The 17,500-nt window shown below is 46.3% G+C and overlaps 2 protein-coding genes across 6 annotated transcripts in view; both read left to right on the top strand.

Moving 5' to 3' along the window:
• The window catches only part of zgc:175280 (cationic amino acid transporter 2 family protein), a 23,042-nt gene extending 21,934 nt beyond the window's left edge, over window positions 1-1,108 (top strand). The window contains exon 13 of the mRNA XM_031571592.2: window positions 461-1,108. Within this exon, the coding sequence (XP_031427452.1) occupies window positions 461-600 (140 nt within the window). The 3' untranslated portion in view covers window positions 601-1,108. The remainder of the gene's footprint in view (window positions 1-460) is intronic.
• Window positions 1,109-1,716: 608 nt separating this feature from the next.
• Window positions 1,717-17,500, top strand: part of zgc:152816 (uncharacterized protein LOC777712 homolog) — a 20,502-nt gene continuing 4,718 nt past the window's right edge. Inside the window, exons 1-18 of one of the 5 annotated variants that reach the window (XM_031571591.2) lie at window positions 1,717-1,826; window positions 3,135-3,334; window positions 4,543-4,809; window positions 5,922-6,002; window positions 6,447-6,508; window positions 6,684-6,716; window positions 6,829-6,899; window positions 7,892-7,953; window positions 11,345-11,479; window positions 11,647-11,772; window positions 12,543-12,701; window positions 12,901-13,028; window positions 13,501-13,639; window positions 15,120-15,360; window positions 15,601-15,686; window positions 16,615-16,699; window positions 16,965-16,981; window positions 17,136-17,255. In XM_031571591.2, the coding sequence (XP_031427451.1) occupies window positions 3,155-3,334; window positions 4,543-4,809; window positions 5,922-6,002; window positions 6,447-6,508; window positions 6,684-6,716; window positions 6,829-6,899; window positions 7,892-7,953; window positions 11,345-11,479; window positions 11,647-11,772; window positions 12,543-12,701; window positions 12,901-13,028; window positions 13,501-13,639; window positions 15,120-15,360; window positions 15,601-15,686; window positions 16,615-16,699; window positions 16,965-16,981; window positions 17,136-17,255 (1,992 nt within the window). In that variant the 5' untranslated portion in view covers window positions 1,717-1,826; window positions 3,135-3,154. Of the gene's footprint in view, window positions 1,827-1,864; window positions 2,007-2,046; window positions 2,119-3,134; window positions 3,335-4,457; window positions 4,463-4,542; window positions 4,810-5,921; window positions 6,003-6,446; window positions 6,509-6,683; window positions 6,717-6,828; window positions 6,900-7,891; window positions 7,954-11,344; window positions 11,480-11,646; window positions 11,773-12,542; window positions 12,702-12,900; window positions 13,029-13,500; window positions 13,640-15,119; window positions 15,361-15,600; window positions 15,687-16,611; window positions 16,700-16,964; window positions 16,982-17,135; window positions 17,256-17,500 lie in introns of those variants that run through there. The other 4 variants (XM_031571588.2, XM_031571589.2, XM_031571590.2 and 1 more) reach the window with 4 other exon arrangements.

Here is a 17,500-nt window from a genome sequence, read left to right as displayed (position 1 = left end):
CAGTTCAACACTACTATTACTACAGTTCAACACTACAGTTCAACACTACAGTTCAACACTACTATTACTACAGTTCAACACTACAGTTCAACACTACTATTACTACAGTTCTACACTACAGTTCAACACTACAGTTCAACACTACAGTTCAACACTACTATTACTACAGTTCAACACTACAGTTCAACACTACAGTTCAACACTACTATTACTACAGTTCAACACTACAGTTCAACAATGTTTTTGAGTAAATTCAAGATATAGGGATCCATAACAATCAGACAAGAGTGTCTTCCTAGACAGTACAGACCCTAACATTTGTCAAAGGAATGTTAGGGTCTGCAGGAAGACACTCTTGTCTGATTGCTACGGATCCCTATATCTTGAATTTACTCAAAAACATTGGGCTTCCTAATGTATCCCTCAGCACCTTCTAATGTTTTTGCCCTTGTGTGTTCAGGTCTCCTGATCTACTTCTCTTACGGAGTCCGCTTCAGTGTGCAGAAGCAGCGCATGGAGTCCTCCGGGAGCCCTGTGGAGATTTCCACCATCGACCAGAAGCATGAACCGGACAGTGCCCTGCGACAAACCAAACTATAAGCCCGACACCTGTAGAGGTTCTGGAACTATAAGCCCAACACCTGTAGAGGTTCTGGAACTACAAGGACAATTCCTCTCTCTCTTGGACGAGGACCAATTCCGATTTCTTTCGGATGAGGACCAATTTCTTTCTAATGTTTAGTTGCAGAAAAAAATATTTCTGTTGAGAATAAATAGTGTTACTTTTACCCTTACCTTCCCCTAAAAAGCAAATCCCAAGTGAATTGTTGATTTAAATGAAGACTTAAATGAAACATACTGCAGTTCACTAACAGTGGATTGATGCATAATTACAGTATGTTAAACATTTACATGGCCAGTATTCATGTTTATCTTGTTTTGGGAGAGTGTGTGTGTTTGTGTATGTGTATTTTCTAAACTTGTATTTTAAAAGGCTTTTGTGGAAAGAATGATATTGGAGCTCATAAATATGTCTTTATGGTAATGTTTCGATTAAGGTAGCATTAATGATAAGAAATAATAATAAAAAATATTCATACATAATTAATGTGAATAAACCATAACTGTAATCATTATTCATGTTTGTCAGTGCTGAAGTTAATGTGTTGTTCATGTCAACAAGTGCAGTGAACGATGTTAGCGCACAGATCCATGACTGTCATAGTACAGTCCGCGAAAGGTTGTTGGTCATTCAGCTCAACAGCCAAAGAAATTACACGTCTCCCTTCTGTGTGCCAGAAGCAACGTGTTGATTGGTTGGAATAGTGTATGGCTAGGTCCAAACTACTTCGGCTGTAAGAACACCAAAGTTTTTATGATCACACGGACAGCTAGAGGGCTGTAAGGAGCAATTTCCCGAATTTAACAAAACAGTGCATTGGATTATAATCACGGACTGTACCAATTTACAGGAATGTAAATGCGAGTAGAAAAGGAAATATGACTCTTAATTGACTAGTGGCAGTATTACCAGACTAAGTCATCCATGGAGGAGTAGGGATGTCAGTGCCTTGTGTGCATGTAGGTCTCATTTGTGTAAGTATTTGAGTAGGCTTCACACCTTTTGACGGGGTTAGTTGCCCTTTTTGATGAATAATATTCACGTTTCAGGCAGTACACTACCTTTAAAGAATTTCGAACAGGCGAAACACGAAGGTACCACAAAGTAGGACCCACCCTACGGACCCACCACGCCCACTGTTGACAAAATGGCGTCAACCTGTATACAAGGCTTGGGATATTATTAATGTAATTCTGCTTCCCAGGTAAATACCATGTCGTTGTATTAATGTTTGGTAGCCATCTACGTTAGGTTAACTAGGTTTTTCTAACCATTACAACATTGGCTAATTAGCTATCCAGCTTGACGTCTAGGGCCCTGTAACGTTGGTACTATTGAGATCGCTAACGTTAAGCCAAGCATTGGCATACTTCGCTGTGTTCCCGTAGGTTGATCGCTATCGTAACGTAACTGCTGCACGTATTAAATGAATGGACTCTATCTTAGGATATAGAAGTAGTCAGGCACCTACCGAACTGCGAAATATCCTATCAGCTGTACGTTTACTGTGACTGTTTAGGTGGTAGCTTAGCATTAAATCGCCATTTTGGACTATATGAGAAAAGCTTTAAGTTAGATATTTTTGCCGCCTTCAATTCATTCAATTAATGCTGAATTATCTGTATGTGTGCATAGATAAACTCTCCAGCTAACGAAGCCGACCTTTTAGCACACCTTCACGCATGTATTGTTGGACAGTAGTCCCTCTTCGTATGTAGCCTCTTTAGCTTTGTAGCTGGCGAAGTTAGTAGGCAGACATACTTCCAAACAGTTGTTCCAGTTGTACATTTCTATGCTTAAACCCCATCTAGTTGACTGAGAAGTGGTGCGTCCCACCTTGCGTTGGAGCGTTCCTAGTCTAAGTAGATTTGTAATTTGCACATACAGAGGCGACACGGTCTCTTCCCTGAAACCGTTTGCCGTCCTTTGTTATTGCAAGCTGACGAAACGTAGTTTACAAACACCGAGTGGAAAGAAACTTACCTGAACTTGTATCAATTTAAAACGAGAGCACAGATCATCTGAAAGAGTTGGCATGAATTAAATTTGATGTTAAATGTATGTGAACCTCTGAGATTGACTACTGAAACGAATTCGAACTTTAAACTGGAAAAACCACAGACCGTGTATGTCCTTTTGACCAGCTGTCCTGTGGTAGCTGAACTGGTGCATCATCAGTGTTGTGTTGGTCAGAAAAATTAAGCGCAGTGTTCTCTGACATAGAGTAGCCGGTTGTAATTTTGGTCAGATATGGAAGATGTTCAGTTGCCTTGTCAGATTGGGTTGGGGTTAGAATGGGCCCTATTCTAATCTTCCTCACATTCAGAGGAGGAGATGGCGTGGCACTGCTGGAACCCAATGGAACCGTATGTTCCTACAGGAACCCATGTGCTGTAGACAGGAACCCACGTGCTGTGGACAGGAACCCATGTGTTGTAGACAAGACAGCATATTATCAGCAATGTTTGACAGTGTAATATGACCTTTAACCTTTCCCCCCATGTTTTCTCAGTGATCCCCAGCAGTGAAGTCATGGACAGGGCTGCACGTGACCCCGCTGCTCTGGACTCCCAGTCGCCCGTGACAACCACCAGTCTGTTTGCTGAGCTTGGGTTGGCTCCGGAGGACGTGGACGCTCTTGCCCAGATCCCCGAGAGCGAGATCAGCATCGAGACCCTCCCCTACCTCATCATGCAGCTCAAGGCTAAGAAGGTACACCAAGGGCCGAAACACACCAAACGCGTTTTTAAAACGGCAGACGCTTCAAAAACGCCTTGGCAAAGTGCGGCGGGCAAAACATTCGCAGGATCACCAGGCTGTTTTGCCCGGCGCCTAGGAAGCGGAGCTGCGTGCGCAACCTGCCTGGCCGAGTGTGACATTGATAAGCTGTGCGCCTCCGCGCCTTGCGCTGGAAAGTTGAGAATAGTTCAACTTTTAAGCGCATTTAAAAAAACGCTAGAAAGACGCAATGCGTGGCGGAGAAAAGGCGCACACGCAAGGCGCGCCGTACCATAGGAAACAATGCATTTGCCAGCGTCCCGTTTTTAAAAACACGTTTGGTGTGTTTCAGCCCTACCCCTCCTGTGAGGGGCCGAGGCGGCCACCCCACCCCACGGTTTGGGATGTTGGCTGACTGGAGTTAGTGGGGAAAAAACAAGGTGCAGGAAAATGGTGGCTTCTTATATAAAAATATATCTTTTTATTTACATGGGCGATTCTCTTCATCAACCCCAAAACCAGTGCACAAAATATACAAATATAAATAAAAAGCCCACAGAGTACTCAAAACAAAGCAGTACAAAACTAAGCAGACTAGGCAACCACTAGGCACATATTCACTTCACCTCACACAAGGTAAGTGTTCCTTCTCAATGCTCTCCAATCTTGGAATGAGGCACCCTTTAAATTGGTTCAATTAGCTCTCGCTGGACTTGTCGTGGGGGAGCCCGGACCCAACCATTGTGTTGGGGGGAGTCCACGTCTTTTCTCCTGCTCTTGTAGGCCAACATGAGTCCGACTCCCTTTTGGCGCTACAGTGAGAAGCAGGGATTTCACCTTCTCACACCTCCCCTACCTCATCATGCAGGCTAGGCTAATGCTAATGCTAACACTAACCCTGCCCTACCTCATCATGCAGGCTAGGCTAATGCTAACACTAACCCTACCCTACCTCATCATGCAAGCTAGGCTAAGAAGGCTAACACTAACCCTCCCCTGCCTCATCATGCAGGCTAGGCTAAGAAGGCTAACACTAACCCTCCCCTGCCTCATCATGCAGGCTAGGCTAAGAAGGCTAACACTAACCCTCCCCTACCTCATCATGCAGGCTAGGCTAAGAAGGTAGACTAACTGAGGTGGTGTGTGTGTGTGTGTGTGTGTGGACTAACTGAGGTGGTGTGTCTCTCTTCTCTAACACACAGGCTGGCATCCCAGCGCCCACAACAACCAAATCTGATGATGCCCCCTCTCGACGTCATGACGACAGTAACAACTCCACCGCCTCTCGCCATGACAATAGCAGCACCCCCACTGGCCCCAAAACTGGGAGGTCGTCGTCAGGGGCAACCAGAGGTCATGGAGAAGGTGACGGAGGTCACAGGAGCCGGCGGGAGCTCAAGGGCCACAACAGGAGCCTGAGAGAGAAGTGGTACCCCAATGGCCTTCCCAAGATGCCTTTCTCTTGCCAGGTACCCATAACACACACACACGCACACACACCCACACACTAATGTTCCTGCAATGGAACCTTTTCTGCCCCCCCTCTCTCTCATGGTTTCTCCTTCCTCCATTCCTTCTCTCCCTTTCGCTCTCACTCTCTTTCTCCCTCTCTATCGGGGTGGGTTCAGTTGAGGCTGTGGAGGTTTTGAAGGGAATGGTGTCTGGGTTAGTGTTAGTGTGGTTCTTAAGGGAATGGTGGCTGGTCACAAGAAACTTGAATCTGCTTCTCATAAACTTGTTACAACTTTTTCTAGGACTTGTGAAGTTGGAGATGATGGACAGGTGGTTTTTAGAGTGTGAGAGGAAGGGAGGGAGCTTTTCCTTTTCTTTATTAATGTAAAGGTGTAAACCTTGTCATGTTTTATATTTTAGTAATTGTGTGATAAAGTGAGTCAATGGTTTGATGAAGGAGTGTTAAACCTCTCCCCCCTTCTCTCCTTCCTCCCTTTCTCTCTCTCTCTCTTTCCCCCCTTCTCTCCCTTCCTCCCCCTCTCTCTCTCCTCCTTTCCTCCCTCTCTCTCTTTCCCCCCCTTCTCTCCCTTCCTCCCCCCTCTCTCCTCCCTTCCTCTCTCTCTCTCTCCCCCCTTCTCTCCTTCCTCCTCTCTCTCTCTACCCTTCTCTCCTTCCTCCCTCTCCTCTCTCTCCCCCTTCTCTCCCTTCCTCCCCCCTTCTCTCCCTTCCTCCCCCCCTCTCTCTCCTCCCTTCCTCCCTCTCTCTCTCCCCCCCCTTCTCTCCTTCCTCCCTCTCCTCTCTCTCCCCCCTTCTCTCCCTTCCTCCCCCCTCTCTCTCTCCTCCCCTCCTCCCTCTCTCTCTTTCCCCCCTTCTCTCCCTTCCTCCCCCCCTCTCTCTCCTCCCTTCCTCCCTCTCTCTCTCTCTCTCCACCCTTCTCTCCTTCCTCCCTCTCCTCTCTCTCTCGCTCTCCCCCCTTCTCTCTTTCCTCCCTCTCTCTCGCTCTCCCCCCTTCTCTCTTTCCTCCCTCCATCTCTCTCTCCCCCTTCTCTCCTCCCTCCCTCTCTCTCCCCCCTTCTCTCCTTCCTCCCTCGCTCTCTCTCTCCCCCTTCTCTCCTTCCTCCTCTCTCAGCTGGCTGATTTCCATGGTGATGAGCCCCACTCTTTCCCCCACACCTGCAGTCTCTGCCAATGCAAGGTCAACTCCAAAAAGGTGAGCCCGTGTGTGTGTGTGTGTGTGTGTGTGTGTGTGTGTGTGTGTGTGTGTGTGTGTGTGTGTGTGTGTGTGTGTGTGTGTACTGGAAGACTGTGTGTGTGTGTGTGTATGTACAGTAAGATTGTGTGTGTGTGTGTGTGTATGTACTGTAAGACTGTATGTGTATTGTAAAACTGTGTGTACTGTAAGACTGTGTGTGTACTGTAAGACTGTGTGTGTGTATTGTAAAACTGTGTGTGTACTGTAAGACTGTGTGTATGACTGACGTAAGAGAGAGAAAACCCTTGTTCATGTCCACCTTTTTTTTTCACCCATTTCTCCTTTCTCTCTGTCTGCCTGTCTGTCTGTCTGTCTGCTTGTCTGTCTGCCTGTCTGTCTGTCTGCTTGTCTGTGTCTCTCTGCCTGCCTGTCTGTCTGTCTGTCTGTCTGTCTGTCTCTCAGACCTGGAAAGACCACCTCCACGGTGTCCGCCACGAGTCCTCCAGGAAGGAGCTCTTGCGCCTGTGAGTAAATAGGCAGTTACTAGTTACTACATGTCTATACACCGCTTTACTAGGTTGGGGGATAGAGAGGTAGGGGGGTGGAGCTGTAGTTGGATGGGGGATAGAGTGGTAACCATGGAGATGGATGGATGGGTGAATGAATGATGGCTGATTTCTACTCTTGTCCTTCCTGCAGATTTCCCACTTGGGATCCCTACCAGCAAGGAACGTAAGTCATAAGTCCCACTCTCTCTCTCTCACACACACACACACACACACACACACACACACACACACACACACACACACATAAACATGCTTGATTTTCTCCACCCTCTCAGGTCATCCCTCTATCCCAATGACACAGACCGCAGACCTGGGCGCTCCCTCAAACGCCCAAACCGTAACACAGGTAACTACTCAGTAGCCCAGCTAACAAAGACCACTCCAAAGGCACACTCTAATAGCTCACTCCAAAGGCACACTCTTATAGCACACTCTTATAGTGCACTCCAAAAGCATACTCTCATAGCGTACTCTCATAGCTCACTCTAATAGCTCACTCTAATAGCTCACTCTTATAGCGCACTCTCATAGCGTACTCATAGCGTACTCTCATAGCGTACTCATAGCGCACTCTCATAGCGTACTCTCATAGCGTACTCTAATGGTGTACTCTTATACCTCACTCTCATAGCGTACTCTCATAGCTCACTCTCATAGCGCACTCTCATAGCTCACTCTAATAGCATACTCTTATAGCGTACTCTCATAGCGTACTCTAATGGTGTACTCTCATAGCGTACTCTCATAGCTCACTCTCATAGCTCACTCTAATAGCTCACTCTAATAGCATACTCTTATGGCCTACTCTAATGGTGTACTCTAATGGTGTACTCTTAAAGCGCACTCTCATTGCGTACTCTCATACCGTACTCTCATACCATACTCTAACGGTGCAAACCCATGACACCGTTACGAGCGATGCAATATTCTAATCCCATGCATTTCAACGGGAGCCAATCCATTGTGACGTAGACCACCGTTTTGGGCGACGCGACCGATAAAAGTTGGAAAATGTTGAATCCTATGCAAATGAGGAGCGATTTTTCCCGGCAGCGGCCAATCAGATTGTTTGGTGTCGTCTCTGACAGTTTGAAAATGCTATTTCCACACGCAACAACACGACCACTCAAAGCGATGGAAGCGTATCGCGTCGCTGTCATGGGTTTGCACCGTAATGGTGTACTCTGCACCTGTCTGTGGCCATGGCAACCACAAAGAGCTTGCTTGTTATTGTGCTTTATGTAAATCTTAAAGAGCTTGCTGGTTTTATGTGAATCTTAAAGAGCTTGCTGGTTTTATGTGATTCTTAAAGAGCTTGCTGGTTTCCCTTCTTCTCAGGTGGACCGGTCCCCAGCTCCGACATGCCCAAACCCAAGAGGGTGTTATCAGGCCCTCTGAAGGTCAGCCCTAATTCTACTCTTACAGTGACAGTTATGGGATCAGCCCTAATTCTACTCTAATTCTACTCTATTAATGTCAGTTATGGGCTCAGCTCTAATTCTACTCTTACAGTGACAGTTACGGGATCAGCCCTAATTCTACTCTTACAGTGTCAGTTATAAGGTCAGCCCTAATTCTACTCTATCGGTGTCAGTTATGGGATCAGCCCTAATTCTACTCTTACAGTGTCAGTTATAAGGTCAGCCCTAATTCTACTCTAATTCTACTCTATCGGTGTCAGTTATGGGATCAGCCCTAATTCTACTCTTACAGTGTCAGTTATGGGATCAGCCCTAATTCTACTCTTACAGTGTCAGTTATGGGATCAGCCCTAATTCTACTCTAATTCTACTCTATCGTATCGGTGTGAGTTATGGGATCATCCCTAATTCTACTCTATCTGTGTCAGTTATATGGTCAGCCCTAATTCTACTATAATTCTACTCTATTGTATCGGTGTGAGTTATGGGATCATCCCTAATTCTACTCTAATTCTACTCTATCTGTGTCAGTTATATGGTCAGCCCTAATTCTACTCTTACAGTGTCAGTTATGGGATCAGCCCTAATTCTACTCTAATTCTACTCTATCGTATCGGTGTGAGTTATGGGATCAGCCCTAATTCTACTCTATTGGTGTCAGTTATGGGATCAGCCCTAATTCTACTCTATTGGTGTCAGTTATGGGATCAGCCCTAATTCTACTCTAATTCTACTCTATCGTATCGGTGTGAGTTATGGGATCAGCCCTAATTCTACTCTATCGTATCGGTGTGAGTTATGGGATCATCCCTAATTCTACTCTATTGGTGTCAGTTATGGGATCAGCCCTAATTCTACTCTATCGTATCGGTGTCAGTTATGGGATCAGCCCTAATTCTACTCTAATTCTACTCTATCGTATCGGTGTGAGTTATGGGATCATCCTTAATTCTACTCTATCGTATCGGTGTCAGTTATGGGATCAGCCCTAATTCTACTCTATTGGTGTCAGCTATGGGATCAGCCCTAATTCTACTCTATTGGTGTCAGTTATGGGATCAGCCCTAATTCTACTCTAACAGTGTCAGTTAGGCCCTCAGTTAGGCCTCCTATTCCTATTCTTGTCAGGGTGATTATTTTAGCTACCGGTAATCTATATTCCATTCTAATTAATAAGCGATTGTTATGTGTCACAAAGAGAAACATCAGCACCTGCTACAGGTGGGAGCCTAGACATTAATACAAGGAAATCTAACTCTAGCTATTGCATCAAAATTGCACCAGAAAACAACATAAAAATACACAGAGCATTTTCATTCAAAAGAGTTTTGAAACAAAGGAAGTTATTTGCAGTAGGCCTGGGCCTATTTGTGCACAGCAAACAAGCAAGTAAATAAAACCAGAATTGACCCAAAAGATAGCTTGCACTCAAAACAAGTGATGAAACATGCAAACAAGACCACTCAGCTATAAGGCCTGATTAAAATAGGTGTTGCTTCAGACATGCAAACAAATAGGTTAAAATAATGTTCAAATAGGTCCAAATAATGATCTGTCGCTGCAATCTTTTATCAACATAAATAGCACCAAGCATTCCTGGGCAGTGGTTCGAGTTGGTAGCTCTCCACAGAAAAGCATGTCCTCTTGTAGAATACCGCTAACGATAACGCACGAAAACAAGCAGTAATGCAGCGTTACTGACGTCCATCGACTCGTCTAACTGGATTGAAAAGAACGGGCTACCTTTCATCCTTTCCAGGACCTGGTTCTGTATGTCCGAGGCCATCTGTAGCCGGGCTGGCCTCGCCGCGATGTAAAAAGAAGTGGAGGCAGTGTCTCGGATGTTTCTTGGAAAATGGCAAATGTTTTAATGGCCGGTTGCAGCAGGCAAACACGCCAGAATGGAGAAAAGAAAAAGAAACAAAAACTCAACACAATAGTTCTCAATAAATGAATAATTCCCTAAACAATTCAGCTACACAATGCACCAGTAACTCTGAATAAACTTGAGTCAATTTAGCATTTTGTCGCTCTCAATTCTAAATGGTCACCGATAGTCGTCTGGAGGGGTTGGAAGTTGTTCCCCTCAGACTCATCGCCTCCCGAAGACCAGTTCTGCGCCGGTATTTGATTACCCCGGTCTGAAACATTAGACATTGCAAATCAATTATCAATAAAAATACATATTCCGACTCATTATCCAATACATTTCCCTATATTACTACAGACGCGTTTACACAAATACAATAATATTATATTACATAGCACTCTAAATCAGTCACCAGTTATCACACACCCCTCTCATCCCACCAACTTGGCCTGTGCACGTCTGACGTTCCATGCGCCCAAAGATCAAAGGTCCTTCCCGACTTTCTATCGGGTCGTTCCTCTGTGTCGCATCTGGAAGTCAACACGCCATGGTACGGCACCGCACTCCGCTACTGTTCAGCCTTGTACAACGTTTCCCTCGCATTGAAGGGAAGGCCTTTCAGTCCTGGTATGTTTGGTAGTTGTATGTCCAATATGCGGTCCTGATCGTAGTGAACAATGATGGTTGTTGTTTGTGTGCCAATAAACCGTGTGCATGTACCCCGAGCTGTCTACTGTGTGTGTTTTAGCAACGAAGTGTATTACCGTAGCGGTAAAGGGCAGCCGCACCGTTACACCATCTCCGAAATCCGGCGACTCACTGTGTCGTTTGAAAGTGGTACTGTCAAGAGTTTTTCGCAGTATCTTCCCCAATCATCTCGTGGCACATATCCACTGCAGCTGGCTATAGTTACCAAGTAACTGGCCTTCAAAGCACTCTTTTCTTTTGAAATATTCCACCGGCTTTTCAGCAAGTGCTGGATGTCGCGTCTCCAAATGTGGCTTCAGATTTGAAGGTTTGAGCGCCTCATTAGACAGTATTAAAACTTAGGCTACTCGACACACTGCGCTCTGGGCTCAACGTCTTCACCTCCATTCCCAAAACCAAATCATATATAATCAGGGTTGTATTTACGCTGGATTTTAGTAGTTTTCGGTTTTATGACAGTACCAGTGCTGTCATTCTTTCGCTTGAGAAACGTCTCAATTTTACGTTACCTTAACTGAGCGCCTAAACTTGATGACGCTGTAAAGATAGGATATTATTTTCATGATCTGTCTGTTATACATTTTATATTGTTTTATAAAACATCGAATTTTAAACTAAACTAAAAATCAGTTCTTCATGGATAATTAGCTTCAACTTGAAACATTCCCGCGGCCCAGTGGTTGAGAAACACTGCTTTAAGGGATCCTACATAACTCACAGGTAGTCTAGGAGCTGCCATTCACTCTTGTGGATATGTGCTGTTTAACAAACTGTCCATCTCCTTCTCTCTAGCCTCTCCAGCGCCCGGTCCCTAGAACCAGAGTGGTGGTGACCAAGTTCCCTCTGGGTTCTGTAACCGTGAGAGACTTATTAGAACTGGCAGAACCATTTGGAACAGTGGTCAAACATCTGGTCTTCCCCTCCAAGGTGTGTTTGTGTGTGTGTGTGTGTGTGTGTGTGTGTATGACTGTGTGTATAATTTATTCTAAAACTCTCAAAACTTGTATGCAAAGCTGAATACACCGTTAGCCTACGTGTTTGCACTCGTCCATCCATCCATCTGTTCTATCCATCCATCTGTTCTATCCATCCAGGGTTTTCTCGAGTTCAACTCGCACACTGAGGCTCACGCCATGGTGTCTCATTTCTACGACAAGTTGGACTTCACCAAGCAGCACAAGATCTACGTCTACCTCTCACCTACCGTTGCCAGCATACAGGTAGTGTGTGTGTGCGTGCGTGCGTGCCTGTGTGCCTAAATCTATGTGTGTTTGTCCGTGTGACAGTGAAGGGATGTTTGTCCATTTGCCTTGTAGTAAGTGGCTAGGCTAACCCCAATAGTAAGCGGCTAGGTTAACCCCAACCCTAATAGTAAGTGGCTAGGCTAACCCCAACCCTAATGGTAAGTGGCTAGGCTAACCCCAACCCTAATGGTAAGTGGCTAGGCTAACCCCAACCCTAATAGTAAGCGGCTAGGCTAACCCCAACCCGAATAGTAAGCGGCTAGGCTAACCCCAACCCGGATAGTAAGCGGCTAGGCTAACCCCAACCCCGATAGTAAGCGGCTAGGCTAACCCCAACCCCGATAGTAAGCGGCTAGGCTAACCCCAACCCCGATAGTAAGCGGCTAGGCTAACCCCAACCCCGATAGTAAGCGGCTAGGCTAACCCCAACCCCGATAGTAAGCGGCTAGGCTAACCCCAACCCCGATAGTAAGCGGCTAGGCTAACCCCAACCCCGATAGTAAGCGGCTAGGCTAACCCCAACCCCGATAGTAAGCGGCTAGGCTAACCCCAACCCCGATAGTAAGCGGCTAGGCTAACCCCAACCCTAATAGTAAGCGGCTAGGCTAAGCCCAACTCTAATAGTAAGTGGCTAGGCTAAACCCAACCCTAATAGTAAGTGGCTAGGCTAACCCCAACGCTAATAGTAAGTGTTGCAGCAGTTCTCTTTGAAAAGCTTTGAGTTAAATGTGTGGCGTTGTGTCCAGATCCCAGGGGGAGAGGACGCCAGGAGCCAGTCCAGGACGTCCAAGTGCGGAACCGCTCTCTTCTCTCGGCTGCCGGACCAGAAGGACACACAGGAGAAGGTTCTAGAAGTCGTCAGGATGTTTGGAGAAGTGCGGCGTTCCAAGTTCAGCGGCTCAGAGGTGAGGGTGAGAGTTAAGGGTTAGGGGATTGATGTGTGTGTGTTTGTGGTTGTGATTCGCTGCTGTGTGTGTGTGTGTGGTTGTGATCTGCTGTGTGTGTGTGTGTGTGTGTGTGTGGTTGTGATCTGCTGTGTGTGCGTGTGGTTCTGATCCGCTGCTGCATCTGCTGATTTGTGTGTTGCCCCGCCAAACCTTGCAGGCCCATATTGAAATGGTTGACCGTGAGGATGCTCGTCTGATGGTTAAGTACTACTATGACCGTCCGCTGAAGATCCTGGGCACCAAGGTCAGGGTGACCATGCTGGCCGACCCCAAGCACACTCTGCGGTGAGACGCACCTCACAAGACTGACTCTGACCCTCACCTCTGACCCTAACCCTCACTCTGACCCTAACCCTCACTCTGACCCTAACCCTCACCTCTGACCTCTGACCCTCACCCTCACTCTGACCCTAACCCTCACCCTCACTCTGACCCTAACCCTCACCTCTGACCCTAACCCTCACCCCTCACCTCTGACCTCTGACCCTAACCCTCACTCTGACCCTAAACCTAACCTCACAAGCTCCTCTGCTCTCTGACTTCAGATGATCTAGATTACTACTTTCCAAACTCTTTTCCAGAAGCTTTGTTTAACACAGAAATCCCTTACAAATGTGTGTGTGTGTGTGTGTGTGTGTGTGGGGGGGGGGGGGGGGGGGGGGGGGGGGTACGACGACACTGCATCTAGTATTGGTGGGAAATGAGTCAGCAGGCGACAGAAATTACTTTGTGACCAATCCCTCTATTGTTGCCATAGTGACAGTCCTGAGAAAAGCCACGGTGGGAGTCGACACAAGGGTGAAGACCAGTCGAAGCTGTCTTCGTCATCATCATCCTCAAATGACAGAAGTGGAGATGCCACAGAGAGTTCTACAACAGCCAGTCATTTAGAGAAGGTGAGACCAGTCATTGGCGGAGCAGGTGTTATTTAACCTGAGTGTTTAACGGGAGTTGGTTGAAGGTGCTTATAACTGAGTCAGCTCTGGTAATTTAGCTCTTTGCTGGAAGTTGGTTAGCATTTGTTATTTATCTGTATGTTGGGAATTGGGTTAGTGTTAGTAATTTAGCTGCTATGCTATCAATAGGGTTTTGCTTAGTGTTAGTAATTTAGCTGCTATGCCAGGGGTGGGCAATTCATTTCCCCAAGGGAAAGGGCCGGACCAATAGGCTGAACTCAATTCTGCTCAATATAAGTTGTATCTCTTTATAAAAAAAACATTACATTGTATGGTTTTGAATAACTGCTACTGGTAAGAGTAGATGTTACATTTAGGCTATCAAAAAAAAATTGGTGCAGGCATAGTAAAAACGGCAACATTATTTAATCAACATTCACCAAAACGATTTTGAAAATGAGCATGTTTTTGCAGTATTAAAGGTGTTCCCAGACGATCGATACACATGGCACACACACACACACACGAGAGTAAGCTTGCAATGCAATAGTATACAAATTAATAGTAATATCAATTTTTATCAGCGCAAATGGTCGCAGTGACGCACGAATGTAGGCCTACGGAAATAAAAAAAACATCCCGCTTATTATACGGTTACTTGCCAAAACAATAGAAGACATTTCTCCAAAATACCTCTTTTTAATGATTTTGTTGCCGTTTAGTTCTTCACGCAAATGCGAAGCAACCCACCTTCTGACTTCAAGTTTCAATGATTTTCAGTTACGTTAAATGACCGGACTACTTGCGTTGCGGAATGATATGAAAGATGTGAATTATAAGCACAAAACCCGTTGCCAATGACAGCAGTCATACATTTTTCGCAGCAGTGAATATAAAGAAATTACAGACCTGCGAACGTTGGGATGGCCCATTCAAATCAAAGGTACTTTTTGGAACATTGTGAAGAGCTGTATAATAAGTACAGGTTTTACGTTTTGATTCCTAATTTACAATTGACCTCGCACAGGGACAGCCAAAGGGCCGCAAATTGCCCTTGGGCCGCACTTTGCCCAGGTCTGTGCTATGCTATCAATAGGGTTTTGGTTAGCATTAGTTATTTAGCTGCTATGCTGTCAGAAGTTAGCATTGCTATGCTATGAATAGGGTTTTGGTTAGCGTTAGTTATTTAGCTGCTATGCTGTCAGAGGGTTAGCATTAGTTATTTAGCTGCTATGCTGTCATTAGGGTCAGCATTAGTTATTGATCTGCTATGCTGTCAGAAGGTTAGCATTAGTTATTTAGCTGCTATGCTGTCAGTAGGGTTAGCGTTAGTTATTTAGCTGCTATGCTGTCAGAAGGTTAGCATTAGTTATTTAGCTGCTATGCTGTCTTTAGGGTTAGCATTAGTTATTTAGCTGCTATGCTGTCATTAGGGTTAGCATTAGTTATTTAGCTGCAATAAGCTGTTTTCTCCTCTTAGGCTGGTGAGGATTCGCATACAGAGGAGAGGCGCGTTAAGGGCGGACCCCGCGGTGAGGCCAGCCAACCAGATGCTGAGTGGGCGGAGCTACGAGAGGAAGATCTAGACCCTGAAGACGTGGAGGAGATGGAGCTCGGAGACGAAGATGATGGTGGTGATGGAGAGCGTGGCAACGAGGAAGATGGGATCCCCGTGGAGGATGAAAGGGGGCTACTGGAGGAGGGGGACGAGGGCATTGAGGGTGTGTGTGTGTGTGTGTGTGTGTGTGTGTTTGGGGCTACCGCTTGTGAAGGGGAAATGTAAAATCAGTTTACTCAAATAGTTTTTTCCCACTGTTGATGGTTGACGTGTGTGTGTGTGTGTGTGTGTGTGTGTGTGTGTGTGTGTGTGTGTGTGTGTGTGTGTGTGTGTGTGTGTGTGTGTGTGTGTGTGTGTGTGTGATTTCCTCCCAAACCAAAATGAACACACATCCCAAACCCAGAGGGTGCGGCTCCATCTGAAAACCCCACCCTTGACTCCGCTCGGACAGCCAATCCTGAGCAGGCTTCAGGAGACGAAGACAACCAGGTAGGGACACAAAATCCGTACATCAGTTAGGAACACAGCTTCCTAAGCATCCCAGAGGAGCTGTGCTGTGCTGGCTGTGCTGGCTGTGCTACATGCGCTAGCTGCGCTACATGCTTCCCCTTGTCTTCCTAAGCGCCACAGAGGATCTGTGCTGGCTGCGCTACATGCGTTAACTGCGCTACATGCTTCCCCTTGTCTTCCTAAGCATCCCAGAGGATCTGTGCTGTCTGTGCTAGCTGTGCTGTCTGTGCTAGCTGTGCTGGCTGCGCTACATGCGTTAGCTGCGCTACATGCTTCCCCTTGTCTTCCTAAGCATCCCAGAGGATCTGTGCTAGCTGCGCTACATGTGTTAGCTGCGCTACATGCTTCCCCTTGTCTTCCTAAGCGCCACAGAGGAGATGTGCTAGCTGTGCTATCTGTGCTAGCTGCGCTACATGCTTCCCCTTGTCTTCCTAAGCGCCACAGAGGAGATGTGCTAGCTGCGCTACATGCGTTAGCTGCGCTACATGCTTCCCCTTGTCTTCCTAAGCGCCACAGAGGAGATGTGCTAGCTGCGCTACATGCGTTAGCTGCGCTACATGCTTCCCCTTGTCTTCCTAAGCGCCACAGAGGAGATGTGCTATCTGTGCTAGCTGCGCTACATGCGTTAGCTGCGCTACATGCTTCCCCTTGTCTTCCTAAGCGCCACAGAGGAGATGTGCTATCTGTGCTAGCTGCGCTACATGCGTTAGCTGCGCTACATGCTTCCCCTTGTCTTCCTAAGCGCCACAGAGGATCTGTGCTAGCTGTGCTAGCTGCGCTAGCTGCACTACATGCTTCCCCTTGTCTCCTCTAATCTGGTGTAGAGCCCTCCAGTGCAGCGGTCGATTTGATTAGGTTGGTTTGATTGGTTAATTGTATTTGATTGGGTTGTTCTTGTCCAAAGCAGGAGGATGTAGAGATCTCTGATTTCCCTGATAACCTGGACGACTTTGTTACCCTTGATGAGTTGGACTCCGGCACAGACATGCTTGGTAAGCCAGCTGAGCTAGGGTTAGCCCTACCGCTAATCCTCCTGATCGCCACGGGAACAGCAAAGCAAAACATTCTTGATGAAACACCTCAAGTTTAGAGTTATGAATTTAGATCCAGTGTCACTAAAAATACTTACTTTTAAATCTAAATCAAATCTGTTAGTTATACTTTGATTTGCAGTCTGCTATGAAAAATCTACACCAAAATGGCTGGTTGTTTATAAAAACCTCTTTCTCTCCCCTTCCTCTCCGGTCATGTTTCCAGAAACAAACGAGTTTCAGGTAAGTTAATGTTGATGCAGTTTCATGTTAAGAGAGCTCAGATGTCAGAGTTGGCTGTTGTAGTGGTGTGTGTGTCATAGTTGTGGGTTGATGTGTGTGTGTGTGTGTGTGTGTGTGTGTGTGTGTGTGTGTGTGTGTGGTGCTCATTTTGCAGGGTGGGAAGGTGGTTCTGATCCGACCCGTGAAGGGTTACCCCCCTGAGGAGGCGCTCCGCAAGCTGGCCACGCCGTTCGGGAAGGTGGTCAACCACACCATCTCCCGCTACCGACAGGAGGTGAGACCCCTCATCCAATCACATTACTCAGAACCTCAGTTCACCCAATCAGAGCACTTAGAACCGCCACTCATCCAATCACATTACTCAGAACCTCAATTCACCCAATCAGAGGACTCAACTCATCCAATCACTTTATTCATATATGCATAACATATCATACCATGAAATACTTCCTTCAGTAATAGATATGGGGTTTAATTATTTATTATTTTAAAATATTGTTTATTATTTTGAATGGTTGG

The sequence above is a fragment of the Clupea harengus genome, chromosome 8 (assembly GCF_900700415.2).
Source record: "Clupea harengus chromosome 8, Ch_v2.0.2, whole genome shotgun sequence".
Taxonomy (NCBI): domain Eukaryota; kingdom Metazoa; phylum Chordata; class Actinopteri; order Clupeiformes; family Clupeidae; genus Clupea; species Clupea harengus.
Note: the sequence above shows the minus strand (reverse complement) of the source record. Positions and strands in the feature narration are given on the sequence as shown.